Source organism: Thamnophis elegans, chromosome 5 (assembly GCF_009769535.1).
Source record: "Thamnophis elegans isolate rThaEle1 chromosome 5, rThaEle1.pri, whole genome shotgun sequence".
NCBI classification, from domain to species: Eukaryota; Metazoa; Chordata; class Lepidosauria; order Squamata; family Colubridae; genus Thamnophis; species Thamnophis elegans.
The window spans coordinates 41,199,881-41,217,080 of record NC_045545.1 but is presented as its reverse complement, the minus strand read 5'-3'; the positions used below and the strand labels follow the sequence as shown (position 1 = coordinate 41,217,080).

Here is a 17,200-nt window from a genome sequence, read left to right as displayed (position 1 = left end):
TAAGTTTCACTAAAAATACTGAGATATTGGATTACAACAGAACCCAACTTCAATTAATTAGTCTAGAACAATACAACACAGAGAACTCTGAAAAAAGTGTCTCCTTGTTTGCAAATTACCATATTTTTCAGAGTATAAGACGCACCTTTTTTCTTCAAAAAAAAGAGAGACTGAAAATCTGGGTGCATCTTATACAATGAAAACAGCATTTTTTGCCTTCCCGAAGTCCCGCCCCTTCATCAAAATGGCCGTGCATACCCTTATGGAGGCTTTCAGAGACCTCCTGGGGACTGGGGAGGGCAGAAATAAGCACAAAATGAGCCATTTCCCCCCCCCCAAGCCACCAGCAGCACTCTATAAGCCTCCATAAGGCTACGCATGCGTATATTTTTTTACAAAAAACGGGCCCATTTTTTGAAAAACGGGCCTTTTTGGGGTGGTTTGCAAAGTGCAAAAACTTTTTTTCCCCTTTTGGAAAGCTCTTTAACTGATTGATGAGAATTACGTGGATCAAATGCTGTACCAGCAGGAACAAAGTTAGGTGCTGCAGGTTGTCAGCGATTTCCTTCTCCAGCAAATGGATAAGTATACCTGGAAACAGGTACCTACCTACCTACCTACTCTCTCTCTCTACCTATCTACTGTATTTCTCTCTCTCTCTCCCTCTACCTACCTACCTAGCCCTCTCTCCCTACCTACCTACTCTATCTATCCCTCTCTCTCTCTCTATCCCTCCACCTACCTACTCTCTCTCTCCCTACCTACCTACTGTATTTCTCTCTTTACCTCTGTCCCTCTCTCTCCCTACCTACCTACCTACTGTATTTCTCTCCCTCTATCTCCCTACCTACCTACTCTCCCTTCCTCACTACTATCTACTATATTTCTCTCTCTTTCTATTCTCTCTCTCTATCCCTCTACCTACCTACTCTCTCTCTCCCTACCTATCTACTGTATTTCTCTCCCTCTCCCTCTACCTACCTATTCTCTCTCTCTCCCTACCTGTCAGATTGGGTAAAGGAAAGGCACACTCAGGCTTGGGCAACAACAACTCTTTATGGGTAACAGAACAACTATGAACAATCCAGTAAAGGTTCAGTCTGACAGCAGCCCTTTTATAGGGAGCTGTCAGACCCTTCAACCTCTGTTCCCGCCGGAACAGAGGACCTTGGTGGAAACCATTATAACAGTTGCTAAAATCTAACACCACCTATCTACTGTATCTCTCTCTCTTTCTATTCCTCTCTCTATATCCCTCTACCTACCTACCTACAGTCTCTCTCTCTCTCCCTACCTACTGTATTTCTCTATCTATCTCTATCTCTATTTCTCTCTCTCTCTCTCTCTCTCCCTTTATCTACCTAGCTACTTTTTTTTTAAACTTGCCTCTTCAAAACCGTGGTGTGTCTTATACTCCGGTGCATCTTATACTCCGAAAAATATAGTGTGTGTGTGTGTGTGTGTGTGTGTGTGTGTATGTAGGTCTCTAGTTATTCAGGTTTTCTCCCGCGTAAAATTGGAGATGTCATGGCAACGTTTCGACAAAGTCTCATTCGTCATCTTCAGGCTCGGTGCTTCCAGGAGCAAAACCCGAATAACTAGAGACCTACATACTAACACACTATGTGTGTGTGTGTGTGTGTGTGTGTGTGTGTGTGTGTGTGTATGTGTGTGTGTGTATGTATGTATATATTTACCGTGTACATACATATACACACACACATACACACACACACACACCAGTAAGGGTATGGCTAGCTGATGAGAGCTAAATAGCTTGAAATAGATCTATACTAGTCTCCCTTTATTTATTTATCAGCACAAATATAACACACACACACACACACACACACACACATTATATATATAGTAAGAGGAAGTACAGTATATACTTCCAGTTAATTCATAGAAATTTGCACAAGCAGCAAGGAACTGTGGCTACACAATGTTTACATCAATAAACCACATGTTCTAACTGCCAAAATGAAATCTCCTCATACCATCCCCTATTAGCATCTATGGTATTAAATTAAATTTGGTAAGAAATGCAAGGTATTTGTTTCCTAGAACTGATTACTAGAATCAACTGAATGTGAAAAAACTGACATTTAAACAGGAGGTTTACAATTAAACACTTATCAAATTTGAATTATTATTGCATGAGGTTTAAATTCATAAGTTCTTATAATAGTGGTTGGATTGGGGAGGGAGTTCTCTTGGCAAACTTAAAATAAGGCAATAGTTTTCATAGTCATTTAAGTCAACATAATATTCCCTCAGTTAATTACATACATATATACAAACGTGTGTGTGTATGTGTGTGTAGAAAAAAGAGAGAGAGAGAGACTGTATATAGTGTGCGTGTGCGTGTGTATATATGTACAGTATGTAAACTAAAGGCTTTTATTTAATTTTATCTCACATTTTAAAGATCAGCCTTAAAAGAGCCAGATTAAAAAACACTAATGCATACAATGAAATTCTTTGGATTTGGGAAATGTATTGCTTATCTTAGGTTTTCTATGTCATATGATTATTCTGCAGCTGCTACTTTATCTTTCCTATTTATTTGTTTCCTTTCTCATATCTTTATTCGCCACAGTCGTTTTCTACTGTATTCTTCCTCTTCCCTTTTCACAGAAGATTAGGCTGTGGTTTATACTAAATATCAGAATACAAACAGATGAAATACTACGGTCTCATTTTTACAGCTAGGTTGCTTCGAAATTATTTTTCCTTCATTATATATAGCAGCAGGACAGACTACAGCAAGGTCACATAACTATGATAAAATATATTAAAATGCTTTTAATAAAGGAAGATTGAACTATTATTCAAACGGTAACATTTTCTGAAATACATTAATATGACAATCTTAGCATAGAATAATTAAAGGCCCAACTTAACTAACATTAGAATTAAATATAGATCAAGTTATAATAAAAATCATTTAGTCTTAAATCTAGCCATTCTAAATATTTAAAGCATAAACTCCAGGTATTTCTTTCTCTACTGTCCTAATATAGCAAGTTTTAATGAATTGCAATGCATTTTGACAGCAGGATATCTATCAACTGTACTTTTTTTTTGCTTCTAACAGATCTCTCCTTGTAAGTTTGACCACACAGAGCTTATTTCTGTGAATTAGCCACAAAGAAACTAATTTTCCAGACTACAAAACCTTCCTATCTGGGATGTGACCCCTTAGAAAATAAACACTACATGTTCTTAAGTATCTAAAATAGACAGCTAAAAGGGAAGAGTACAACATCAGCCAATTATTGGATAATATTCATGTATTTCTCATCACATCTTATTCAATGGGCTTGTTCACATGATAACTCAAGCCACAGCATGTCACCCAAAATGACTCCTGAAACGTTACTGGGTTTATAACAGGGAGTCTTCGTTATAAGTGGCAATCATTCTTATAGTATGTTTAATTCATCTGAACACTGTCTCACGTGTTATTCAAACCCAGACAGAAGAGTTAAGGAATGACCAACTCCTCTTTCCAAGTTCTCAAACACAGAGTCAGTGAGCAGGAATATCTATAATTTTAATTCTTCCTGCAATTGTCTCCATTGCTTTTAGTTTAACTGAAGAACAGTTAATATTCCACCATTCAGAACATGACATCCATACCATTTAGGATGCACAGGGACAGATTTAAAATAAACAAGCTATATCTTAGGACCTTGGAGTCTGAAGAGATCTCTCAAAATTTCAGGGTTTTTTCCCCATGTTTTACAGTTTTATTCTAATTTCATATCTGAAAGTCTCCTAAATTAAGCCATAACATGATCCTGATCAATTTATTTTTGCATTCATACCTTCTGTACTGGGCCTTCTCCATGCCACCACAAATTTGTTACGCATCTTGCTAGCAGAAGTTGCGTAATGTAAGTTGAATTCTACACAGCCTTAGTATCTGTTAGTACTTGCCAAATAGCTTAGCTTAGGGTCTCACCATGTGTAAATCCAGCCTGGGGATGGGGATGGATTTTTTTTAAAGCAAGCCTGAAAAGTTTATCTACTACAGTGCCTAGAATATCAAAAGGACCGAGATCTCCTGAGTGGGTCTCTTACTCTTACTTAATTAAAAACCTGGATAGGCATGTTGTATAAACACCCATCCACCATCTAGAAAATGAATAGTAAATGTGGCTTTATTTTCAAATTATCCTTAGATAAACAGAGTTTAATTGTCTGTGTCAATGAATGGTCCTGCAATGGTTACCTTATTAAAAAATAAACTTAAAAGTCAAAAATCAAAGGCAACTTATTTAACCTGGCTTTACACTTTGAATTTTGACCACACAGAATGTTTGTGAAAACTAATGTAGCAATAAAGTTGAATATACACATTTAAAATCAGAATATTGATTGTGTATCTCCACTTTTTCTAGTTTTCTGGTAAATTAAGGAGCATGAATTAAGAAAATAACTGCAGGTATTGGATACCACTGTCTATTACTTTGTTTTCTATAGTGAAGCAGCGGTAACTATAAGTCTGAACCTCATTAGCAGTCACAATCCATAGCAAACCTTACAGTTGGGAGGAGCTGATGAGCAATCATTTTGATATTTTTGAGGGGTGGAATTCTGTCTTGAAGGAAGCCTACCTGAATCCTATATTAGATGCCTTCAAAATGCATTTTAAAAACTCCTTTATGGCTTTTTAAAATACAAACATACTGTATTCTCCATTTACATTTTAACATATCATTTTTGGTCTGTATATTTATATGTTTGCTACTTTATTTTTTTATTCAAATCATTGGTTCTATTTGGAAAAAGGAAGGTTAAACAGGTAAATAAAATGTACCATATATGTTTCTAAAAATAATGTGGATAAATTATTCAACAAAGTTTTTAAACCATTTCATTTAGAATCTTTGACACACAATTAATTTTTCATATTTAAAACTTTTCAATGAGGATGCAAAAACAAAAAAACTCACGGCAGCAAAAGATTTGCCACCATTAATGGTCATATGTATTTCTGCAGTCAAATACAGTAACGCTATATATTATACAGAACATTCATTATGTTTTCCTCCAATTAAAGAGAAGATATGGAGAAGTTATTACTCACCTTGAATACCTCAGAGAAGAAACCAGATCCTATTTTCTCACAGGAGAAGTCATCAAGTCTTGTAAGTCTTGAAAAGGCACTTATCAAGGCTTTATATGAAGAAGTCCAAACTCTGCCCATCTGGGACATGGTCCCATCACTTCCGCCACCTCCATCAAAATCTTCAATGCGCTCTAAACGTGGTGGGAATCCTGCTATTGAATTTCGCTTACTCCGATCCATTTTGTAAAAACAATCCTTTAGAAGAGCACCTTTCACATCTTAAGTGGTCGATGTCTGTTTCTTTCCTCTGGATAAATACTAATAATGAAAAATACATCAATGTATTATTTTCTTTTTCTAAGCTTCTCTTATTAAAAAAAATGTGTGTAATTTACATGGGACAAATTAAGATGAAAAAGAACAAAGAAAATTTGATTATTCAAGACTTTTAATCAAATAATAAGGGAGTCCAGGAGACCAGAGGAGGAGGTTCCACAAATTATTTTTTTCCATTTAGATATCAATACACATTGACTGTGTAAATGATTTAGTAAATTGTTGCGGGTAGTGGAGATATGGAATAATTTCATCCACAACTAGCATTTGTACAATATGTTAAAACTTTTGCTAAACATTTGTAGATGTAAAGGCTGTCAAGCACTAGCACTCCAAAGAGTTAATTCAACAATTAAAAATAGTGATTGATTAGATCAGCCTATTTTTCCATCTGAATTGTCCTGTCAATTGGCTATCAACTATCTATACTGCACAGTAGCTTAGTACAAATTCATTATAAACAGTTTCACGATACAAATATTTCATCTGTTACCAAAGAAAAGCCAGAACAAAGTAACTTGCCCAGGTATTCCCCCTTTAGATGGAGTTCAGATATGTGCTTTCCCCCAGCCAAAATATTTTAAATAAGAACCATTTACTAGTGCACACATACACACACACATATATAGTAATTCATTCATTCTTGCAGGACCGCCAGAAACATGCAGGTTTTAACTATAATCTAGAACCATGTCAGACGAATGTAGTTGCCAGTATTTCTCTATGGCTTTGCACTAACACGGTAGTCCTTTCTTCTTAGAGGTTTGTTTGTTTAAAAAACCAAAATTCGTTCTTTGCCTTATACTACTAGAATAGAAATGGCACTTGAATCATACACTGCATATACCATCACTAATGAGGATATTCCAGAGATGCTGGAACAATCTCAGAGTTGCTTATGCTGGCTGGGAGCTTCAGCCTCAATACAGATAGTCCTCAACTTACAACAGTTTGCTTAGTGACCGTTCAAAGTTACAACAGACTGAAAAAAATGACTTATGACCATTTTTCGCATTTATGACCGTTTGTCACGTGATTACATTTTGATGCTTGACAACTGTCTCACATTTATGAGGGTTGCAGTGTCCCAGAGTCATGTGATCATATTTTGCAACCTTCTGACAAGCAAAGTCAATGGAGAAACCAGATCCATTTAACAACCATGTTACTAATTTAACATCTTGCAAGTGATTCACTTAACAAAAGTGGCAAGAAAAATAAAATGGGGCAAAACTCACTTAACAATTTTCTCACTTAGCAACATAGATTTTGAGCTCAATTGTGGTTGTAAGTCAAGGACTACCTGTACATCTGAATTGAAGAGTTGAATTTACAGTAATATCTTGTTCATAGTGTTCAAAATTATCAGTATTCTGTACTCATATTGATTTAAAATTGTTTTCCATTAACATAGTTGTCACTATATTAGATAAGAAATTGGGTGTGAATCATTAGATATAAAGTTATTTCCCCATTCTGATAGCAATGTGCTGAATATGTTATGGGCCCTCATTTATCACAACATTATTGGAAAAAAGAACTATCACTTTCTAAACTCTCTGAAAGGATAGGATACCAAAATATAATAAGCAAAGCAATTATACTGTTGTTTGATCAGCTTGTTCAAATATGATTCCATATTTATAAGATGACAGTACATCTAGATGTGTTCAATTAAATGAGATTACCAAATCATCAAAAGCATAAATGGTATCAGATTGGAATTAATTAACCCAAGAAATAGTTACAGAGGTAGCCAGATCAAAGCATGATGAAATAATTTGGAAACAAAGTCTGTAGTCCAGTTTAGATGACTGAAAGTTCAAGTTACAAATAAGGCAAGGCCAGGAGAACTAGGATTCAAAGCTAAGAACTGAAGAAATGACACTTTCAGCAACTTCCAACTTAGCTGTTTTAAAGAACTCTACCCAGGGGTCAAATGTAAATAATTGGTGTATTTCTCAAGGTCTCCTCTTTTTTTGCAACAAAATACATTGGTAGAGAAATCTCCAATTGAGTCAGATGGGAATTTCTTAATTACAGATGAATCCCAGACTCACCCCAAATTTCTTGCATAGTCTAGGAAATTAACCTAACATAACATCTCAACCACTATGAACCTCCTGGCTAGCATCAGTTTTGACATCAGACTTGAAAAAAAAGGGATAGACTGTATGGTCTAAATAGAAGAAGAGAAGGTAGGTAGCATCTAGAATACTTTGTAGAAGATTCAGCACATGCGAACCTGATGCTGTATGATGCTGTATCACTTCATAACAAATATGTTATTTTCTATACTTCATGGAATTCTTGACTACAGTTAAGTGATAAATTAAACCAATTTGATCTTCTCTGATACCTATCTTAATCTCTCACTACTAGCTTGATCTTCATAAAAATGTAGGACTTCTTTTATAAGAAAATAAGGTTTACACAGCAAAATGTTGCAAAAGAAAACTATATTTTAGTTTGGTAGAATGATATAATACTTTCAATTTTTTACAACTAATTATAATATTCTAGAAAATTATAAAAGCATGACTTTAGTCACTCATTTTTTGTTTTTTTTTTTATATTTATCATTTTAATGTTTAATAAAAACATAAAAGTTTTCCAAAAGGTCTGTTTTTATTTTATTTGGGGGAGGTGTGTTTGAGCCTGTTTTGGCTCCTGGCAACTATCTGAATTAGTCCCTGCAGTTTTTCTTGGCAAGTTTTTTCTTTGGAAGTGATTTTTGGGAAGTGGCCATTGCTGGCTTCCTAGAACACAGAAAGAGTGACTACCCCAAGGTTTTGCCTTTGTGCGTAAAGAAAAACTAGACCTCACCATCTCCCCATTTTTAGACTAATGCCTTGATGACTACTAGCTAATTTGTAAAACGCATACTGTACTTTTCATGATAAGTGTACAAAGTCTATGGCATCATTAATGCATAACACATTCCTTTTCTTATGTCAGCACCATTTTAATACCTTTACTGTAATTTATAAAATATAATATACTAAAAGCCTTAGCAATCCATATACTTTTCCATAAATATTCATGCCATTTTCTTTTCTAAATTGGGAACATTTTTATACTTAGCAGAGTCTATTAAAATATGTTGTATCTTTTTTCACACCTGTCAACACCATAGACTCTTTTCAACATGGGGAAAATACAGTTTTAGTGCTAAATGGGGATTAGAACTCTGTACCATGATGAAGCTGAAAAAAAGCTTTTTGGCCAAGAATTGAAAAGAGCATCAGGTTTGGAAAATATTTTAGACTACTGATCAGTTAAGTTTCAAATATGAAACTAGTCCAAATATTTGATCTTATTTTATCAATTTAAAGACAGCAATAGTTTATGAGGTTATTTATAAAAAGTAAATCAGACATGTCCAAAATCAGATTATCACAAATTCACATTTATCAGTCTATATAGCCTTCCCTAATAATAATGGCACCTGTTGTCTAACAATACTGAAAACCATCCAACAGGCATGAAAGCTGCTTCTCTCCTGAAATCATGCTTGTATTCCTATGAAGGGCAGATTTTTAATATATAAGAGATAATTCCACCAATTATATCCACAAAAAGCACATTACCCTGCCATATTCTAAGAATATTATAGAAGCAGCAGACTGCAGTAATTTAAAGAATCTCAAAATAGATGCACAAATAAATCCCTGTGCAACCTAAAGGAAGCAAAATAAAACTCCTTCCAATTAACATTTCCATTCACATATTGAATAAAAACCCTAAGCCAAAGCCACAAATCTTTAAAAGACTCAGCGACACTTAATAGTATCCACTCTATAATTTCAAAACACCTACTGAAAGAAGATCTATTTAATAATACACAGTAAGATTTAATGGTTCCTAAATGAGAAAGTAGCCAAGCAAAACATTACTGTGTGCAACAGATACAGGTTAAAAAGAGAGAGAGAGGTAAAGATAAGGAAGTTATTCTTTTGCCTATCCACAACAGCCTCCATCCAGGTCAGAAACTCCATTTTTGATTAGGCAGTTGCCTGGTATCGCTTTTTAGGGCATAACGTAGAGGCCCGCTGACAACTTACACAAAGTTTTGCTAAAGTATAGTGTACTACCTCTATGCATGCTCCCATCAGAGCACTGACATTAGTATCTCTAGAAACTATGGGTAAATCTAAGTCCTATTCTTCGTGTATTGACCTCCAGGAAGTCACCCGGATCTTCACGCTTCTGTTAACGTCGGCATGCAAAATTTAGGGAGGCGCGCGCGCGCGCCCTCACACATATAGGCATTCGCTACTGCTTGGCTCAGAGTCCATCCAGCCCCGCTTTCTTTTCCCTTTGGCTCCACACCTTGAGAAAGACCCCCCTCCCCCTTTTTTTTCTCCCCTCCGCCTCGACAGTGGGCACTGCGATTCGCCCTGCCGGTCTGCTGCTTTTACCTGCCTCGAAGAGGAGGAAGAGGGGCGGCGCGTCCCGCACTCCAAGGGACAGCTCATATTCCCAGGCCTTCCAGGAGGACAGTGGAAGCGCGACGCACCGGGGTAAACGGTCTAATGCTCCGCGGTAAATACCCCAGGCAGGGTAATGAGACACGGAAGGGAGCAACTGGTCGCTTTCCAGAAGAACCAGTTACACAAATCTGGGCCGCAGCAGCCGAGGGCCCTTCCCCCCTGCCTCTGTCCCCCCACCTAGTTCGCAGCACAGAGCAAAGAAAGGACGGGCGCGCGCCCAGCTGAATTCCGTGGACCCTACTGCTCAAAGTAAATCGCCAGAGCTGGCTGGAGGCCACCACAGGGCGAAGAAGGGCGGGACCTGCCTGCGGATTTCCACCAATCGAGAGCGCTTCTTGTTTGATGGACAGGGAATGTAGCTAATCGAATTGAAGAGTGACACACAAACACGGCCGCGGTCTGTGTCTCCTCTTTGGTTAAGAGAGGGGTGTGGGGGAGAAGAGCTTGAGTGGCAGATCAGTTTGACTTCAGCGCAGCAAACAGTTCCGAGCGAGCGCAAGCGAAAGGGCGGGACGAAGGGAGAGCTGGTGTGGGTTACACTCCGACTGAAAGCGGATGAGGAATACTGCGGAATGTCAAGCCAATGAGAATAAGTTTGCCATTGAAAGCGAGGGATGAAATAATTCTACATTGTTTGCACAAGGAGGGAAGAATTCAGCTGTCAACTGAGGCAGAGTTAATTGTCTGCTGCACAAGACAGTACTTCCTAATTTTGCTGCACGGAGTCTTTTGGTGGGGGGCAGATTTTGTAACAGGCTACAGTGTTGCATGCGCACGCACTAACTACTAATCGTTTTTGGAAATGATATAATTCATGAAAGTCCTCTGTGTCTCAAGAACAGCAATAAAGCAAAATTACCACAGGACAACTTCCTTTTTACTAAAAAAAAGTTACTGAGAAAATGGCTTTAACCACATGATTTACCTTCCTCGGTGTCTTTAAACTGGGGGTGTCTTTTGCATTGGGGCATTTAAGGAGCAGGGTTCATTTCATCCAAGGAGGTTTCTTCTGGCTAGATACCAATGAGAGTTTTCTAATTAAAAAATTATTCGTTATAGTGGTATACCTCAAGACTTCCATACTGAATCACAAAATTAAACAAAGAGTCTAATAATGCTTTGTCAAAATAGCTAAATATGTGTGTCACCATCACAAGGCAAGCTCAGCCCTTATAAGTGTACAATATCACAGCAGGTGTGTAAAAGGTATGGAGTTTGTGCAACAATGTCATAATACTTGTTTCACCATTTATACCCCCTTAACTACAGACAGGACTCTTCTATTTGAGGTGAAGTCAGGAGACCTGTTATAGGTGTGACTACAAACACGGTTTTGCCATGATGAAAAGTGTGGGTGTATCCATTCCTCTGACTGTTCCAGCCTCTGAAGGGAGCCATTGGTTTCCTAATAATTACTCTCTCAGATTAATGCTTTATTTCCTGAATGGCTTTCATTTTTATCACCATCCCATGTCTGTTATTCAGAAAATATTTTATACAACTTCTCATTTTATGAATATGTGTGTGTATGTTCAAAGTAATTTAAAATAAAACTTGAATTTTGAATTGGTTTCTCCAGCCTTAGGAATGGAGTGTAAACGTATTATTAAGAAGGACTAGGAGAGACATGATGGCAGTGTTCCAATATCTCAGGGGTTGCCACAAATAAGAGGGAGTCAAACTATTCTCCAAAGCACCTGAGGGTAGAACAAGAAGCAATGGGTAGAAACTAATTAAAGAGAGAAGCAACTTAGAACTAAGGATCAATTTCCTGACAGAACAATTAATCAGTGGAACAACTTGCCTCCAGAAATTGTGAATGCTCCAACACTGGAAGTTTTTAAGAAGATCTTGGTTATCCATTTAGCAATAGCAATAGCAGTTAGACTTATATACCGCTTCATAGGGCTTTCAACCCTCTCTAAGCGGTTTACAGAGTCAGCATATTGCCCCCACAGTCTGGGTCCTCATTTCACCCATCTCGGAAGGATGGAAGGCTGAGTCAACCTTGAGCCAGTGAGATTTGAATCGCTGAACTGCAGATAACAGTCAGCTGAAGTGGCCTGCAGTACTGCACCCTAACCACTGCGCCACCGCGGCTCTTGTCCATTTGTCTGAAGTGGTGTAGGATTTCCTGCCTGAGCAGGGGGTTGGACTAGAAGACCTCCAAGATCCCTTCCAACTCTGTTATTCTATTCTATTTTTTGAGAAAATTGCCAATTTTGATAATAAACTAAAAGGGGGGAGGGGCTTTTTTTCCAGATTGAAAGAAGTAAATCCTTGAAAACCCTTTATTTAACTGGACAGGGTAGCCATCATATATTGCCCATAATGCAGTACAGTTACTTCTAAAAAAATACCTCTTGGCATTGAGCCATTTTACCAAAGTCTAAATGTATAGTATTTCCATATTTGTGCCAGTAGAACTACCCATTGGAAGAAATTGTGTGATTTTATTGATTGGAATATTGTCAGTTTCTCAGCACAAGCAAAATCCTTTCAGCACTCAAATCTTATGTTCTGATGACTCTTGGTGAAATCTGGCTCTGGTTCTGTACAATCAGTTCTCTGTTCAACAACACAATACTGGTTACTGTATAGAAAAACAAAATACCAGCCTGATAGACATTGTCATGAAATGGAGAGACCTGAAAGAAAAGTTCTTTAAAAGAAGAGATGCACATGTTTCATGTAGCTGCAGGTCAAGGCTTTTCTTAAAAAGAAAACCAGTTCCAGAAATATGTCCATGTTGCTTAATTTAAAATAAAATGGGTGGGAGAGCACTTTTCAATGAGCTGCAGTCATTCATATGGGGCCCGAAAGACCAGATCCCATTTAGAAACAGGTAGAAAAATTTCCTGCTGATGAGTTATTTAAATACACGAACACCATGTTGTTTTTCTGGCTATAGTACAAAAGTGATTTACCATTGCCTTCTGGGATAGATTTTTGATCTATAGCCCTGGTATTCTCTAGTGTCTCCTATCCAAATACTAGTTAAGCTTAAACCTGCTAAACTGAGCTTTTTCTGCTTTGTAACTACAAAATCAATGAAACAATTATTTGATAAACTGATATGTGCAAAGAAATATTGTCTACACAAAATAAAAGAAGGAAAAAAGCCTGTACATGGGCAGTTGGCCCAAAACGATCATAGATTTTGGAAACATGATATTTCCATTTTTATGGCTGCCTTGTATAATTTTCCAAGTAGATGCTTGGCACAAATGCTCTTGTAGGATGAATTTTCCCTATTTGGAATATAGAAAACAAATGGCACTGGAAAATCTAAAATAATTGCTTATTCACAGAGTCAACTAGAAAACACAGCTCTGCTGAATTCTCTAAGGCCTCCTTAAAAACCAAAAGCATTCTTCAAAATGTTTGTTGTATAGGAAAAAATACTTGGCAGAAATAGTATTGAGCAATGGTTTCCAATCTTTTTATGATGTTCAGGTAAAATTAGTATATTCTAATTAAAGTGTAAAATTTGTCCAGGATAGCATATTGGGTGTGTGTCTGCAATTTTTGCCCAGGAAATTGAGCTATAGATTAACATTTATAGGTATATGTCTCAGTCTGTGATTCAGTAAAAGTTAAAATGAGAGTGACATCTTGTGTTCAAACTAGTGAACAATTTCAAAGGTTCTACTGTAGATACCTAAAATGAAAATCCCTAACATTTTGTGCTACAGTTCTACTTCTTTAGAAATTAAAACAGAAAAGGTATTTTAAATAGAAATGGACAAAAGGCAAAAACAAAGCTGCTAGAAAAGAATGAAAATATGAGACATGACTGAAATAAGGATTGACAATTAATGTTAGGCAGTGGTGGGTTTCTAATTTTTTTCCTACCGGTTCGCTCGTGTGCTTGCATCTGTTAAGTATTGTAAGTCCTCAACTTACAACCTAGCGGCTAGCAACAGCCAAGCCACGTCCTGATTGGTTAAGACGCGGCTTGGCTAAGCGCGGGCCGCTAGGGGCGCTCCTATTGGTTTCCCTGCTTGACAGCGCCGTATAAATAGCTGTCAAACAGGGAAGGTGCGGAACTGCCTATGTACATAGTTATCTGTGCTGTTACCTAGAATAAAGAGCTGTTGGTTACCTCAGACTGCCTTCTGCCTCGTCCTTTGTCCAGACTTCTAAACTGGCGACAAGGGTGAGATCTCGGTGGTCTTGCTGAACAGCCATCTAGGTCGAAGAGAGAGATTGCTTAGCTGAGGAGATCGCGGGGGAAAAAAAATTTTCCTCGCAGTCTCTCACGCCTCACAAAACAGCACTATGGCATCTCTGTCTCCCTTCGCTCCGTTCGGAACCTCTGGCAAATCGTGGGCCTGGTTCCTGGAATGGTTCGTATGTTTTCTTATTGCTTCTAAGAACCATAACTTGCCGCCCGATGAGAAATGCAGTTTTTTCTTGAGCTGTTGTGGCCCAGCGATATTCGCCTCAGCCAGAGCTCTGGCCTCTCCATTGCCTGTGTACCAGCTCAATTGGGAGACTCTGATGACCAAGCTCTGCAACCACTATGCTCCAACGCCCGCACGGATCACCTGCCGCTACGCATTCAGACAATGCATCCAAAAAGAATCTGAGACTGTGAGTCAATTCCTCCAGTCTCTTCGTACGGCGGCGATCCAGTGTGAGTTCGTTGATCTCAACGACTCACTTGTTGAACAAGTGAAAGACTCCCGCCTGAAGCACCGTTTGCTAGCATGGATGGAGATTACCTTGCAGCAGGCCGTGGACGAGGCCAGAGCCGCAGAGCTCTCCGAACAGTCCACGGCTGACATCAGCGGCTCCAAATGCCTCCTCCTCCCACCTGCGCCTGCCTCAGAAAATGGCGCCATGTGGTTAAAGCCCAACGAACAGCAAATGCCTCTTTCTCCCAGATAGCCCAACGTCTCTCTGTGTCAGTCAGTTTGCGAGAGGTGTACGCGCAGGGTTGCAAGTTACCTTGATCATTGGCCTGAAGCAACACGGCCCCCACCGCCACGTCGCTGGCATCAGCCTGAACCACAAACGGCGTGTCCATGTCCGGGTGCTTAAGGACCGGTTCCTCAGAAAAAAGCCTTTTCAGCTTCTCAAAGGCAGCTTGACATTCCATGGTCCGACCACGTTGACCAGTTGAGAGCCCAGCCCAGATGCCTGCCGTTTCAACCAGCCAGCTCTGCTGCCTCTGTCTGCCTGGGTTGTGGGGGCAAACATGCCCGGTCCGTTTGCCCATTCAAGGCAAAGGTCTGGCCCGGTCCGTTTGCCCATTCAAGGCCACGGTCTGCCAGTGTTGCAGAAAAAAGGGCCACCTGACACAGGTCTGCCGCACCACCTTGCCAGCGCCCTTCCAGCAGCCACCTGCCCAGCAACCACCGGTGGGCCCTTCGGCGCAGCCACGCTGCCAGCAGGACCGCTGACAACAGCGGCGGGGAGAAGATTGCTTCACAGTGTCCCTTCCGGAGGGCCCTTCGGAGTCAGTCAGCGCCACGTGGATCAGTTAAGGAGTCATGGAGGCGCCACGTGGATCAGTTAAGGAGATGACATCCCTTCAAGGCTGGCACACCAACTGATCCAAGGAGCGAGGCCGCCATCGCACACCAACCAGTCACCGTTCCGCCAAGGCCAGTGGTCACTGATCCCCAGTTTGAGGCCTTCTCACAACCAGGCCTTTCCTACCCTGATGCCGCCTGCCAGCAACCGTTACCTGTTCCTTCTCAAACCGAGTTAGGACTCCCGCCCCTGGGGTTTCCCTGCATTCCTAGTTCAGGCAATCAGACCTCAGTAGCCCGGCCGCCACCTACCGGCAGCAGGGTTTTGTTCCTCCTTCTGGGGTCGCGCGCCCTTGTCCGGGCCTACCTGGTTCGCTGGGCCCGCCTTCTGGGCCAGGCCAAGATAGCGGCACCCAGAGCTCTACTCCCTTCAGGGAAGAGCTTCCACGGGCATATCTTACCTCGACGACGACTCCTCACCAACTGAGACATTCGGGGCAGGTCCGGCGTCACCCCACCTACCTGAGCGAGTGTGTCTGCACCGTTTCCGCGCATGCGGCCTCGCTAGGGGGGAAGGGGTGTTAAGTGTTGTAAGTCCTTCACTTATGACCTAGTGGCTAGCAACAGCCAAGCCACCTCCTGATTGGTTAAGACGCGGCTTGGCTAAGCGCGGGCCGCTAGGGGTGCTCCTATTGATTTCCCTTCTTGACAGCTCCGTATAAATAGCTGTCAAGCAGGGAAGGTGCGGAAATGCCTATGTACATAGTTATCTATGCTGTTACCTAAAATAAAGAGCTGTTGGTTACCTCAGACTGCCTCCTGCCTCGTCCTTCGTCTGGACTTCTAAAGCATCCGTGACACTTCTGTGCATATACAGAAGGGTCCAAGCGGGTGGGCGGAGCCTCCCACCACCACTACTACCTAGGGTGACCAGATGTCCCGCATTTGGTGGGACAGGCACGCTTTTTCATATTTTTTCCCGTGTCCGGGCCGTTCTCAAAAGATCCCGCTTTTTAATTTTGGCCCCTTCTTCGATGGCTCGCTCCCCCGCCCATCTGCTGCCGCTCGCATGGGCGTGGTAGCGTAACAAGTGAGCGGGCAGATGGGCAGGGGAGCGAGCTCGCCTTTCCAGCCCCACTTCCACCCGGACAAGCCATGGGAAAGCCTCCGCCTCTCCGAAAAGAGCTACCTGTGTGTGTGGCCCTCGGCGGGGTCTGGAAGTGGCGCCTTTCCGCCAAAGCATCCCTCGCGCACTTCAGGGGCCGGCGGCCGAGGCGAGCGCAGTGGCCGGAGACTCCTCCATGGGACCCCTTCTGGCTCCGTCTGCTTCCCAGCCTGTCCCGGCTCTCCTGACTCCCGGGGCCGCCGCTTCTCTGAACTCACCCAAAGAGAGTAAGTGACAAGCATGGGCGAGGTAGCGTAGCGAGTGAGCGGGCGGATGGCGGTGGGATAGCCACCAGAAGCCTTCCTGCCCACCACCGGCTGCACTGCAGCTGATTCGCCCTGGGCGGGCTGGAAGGCTTTGGGCATCTGGGCGGGAAGAGCCGTGAGCGGATGGTGGTGGGATCGCCGCCCAGGAGCCGCCAGCCTTCCCGCCCAACACCTACTCTCCCCGGACTTGTTTTGATGAGCACGGGACGACTGACGGTAGTTTGCGCCGGCCACGCCCACTCAAACTATTGTCAGTCGCCCCATGTTATAAGATTAAGATCTCTCGAATTAGATTCCGGCTGATGCGGCGGGCGGCGTGGATTGCAGCAGGGACGGCCACCGATTGCAGCCCAATTGCGCCAGGGGCTGCGCTGGCGGGG

The 17,200-nt window shown here is 41.2% G+C and overlaps 1 protein-coding gene across 1 annotated transcript in view; it reads right to left on the bottom strand.

The window, feature by feature from the left end:
• Positions 1-11,381, bottom strand: part of TESK2 (testis associated actin remodelling kinase 2) — a 58,656-nt gene extending 47,275 nt beyond the window's left edge. The window contains 2 exon segments of the mRNA XM_032218443.1: positions 5,099-5,398; positions 9,838-11,381. Coding sequence (XP_032074334.1) covers positions 5,099-5,320 — 222 coding nt within the window. The 5' untranslated portion in view covers positions 5,321-5,398; positions 9,838-11,381.
• Positions 11,382-17,200: the final 5,819 nt, after the last annotated feature.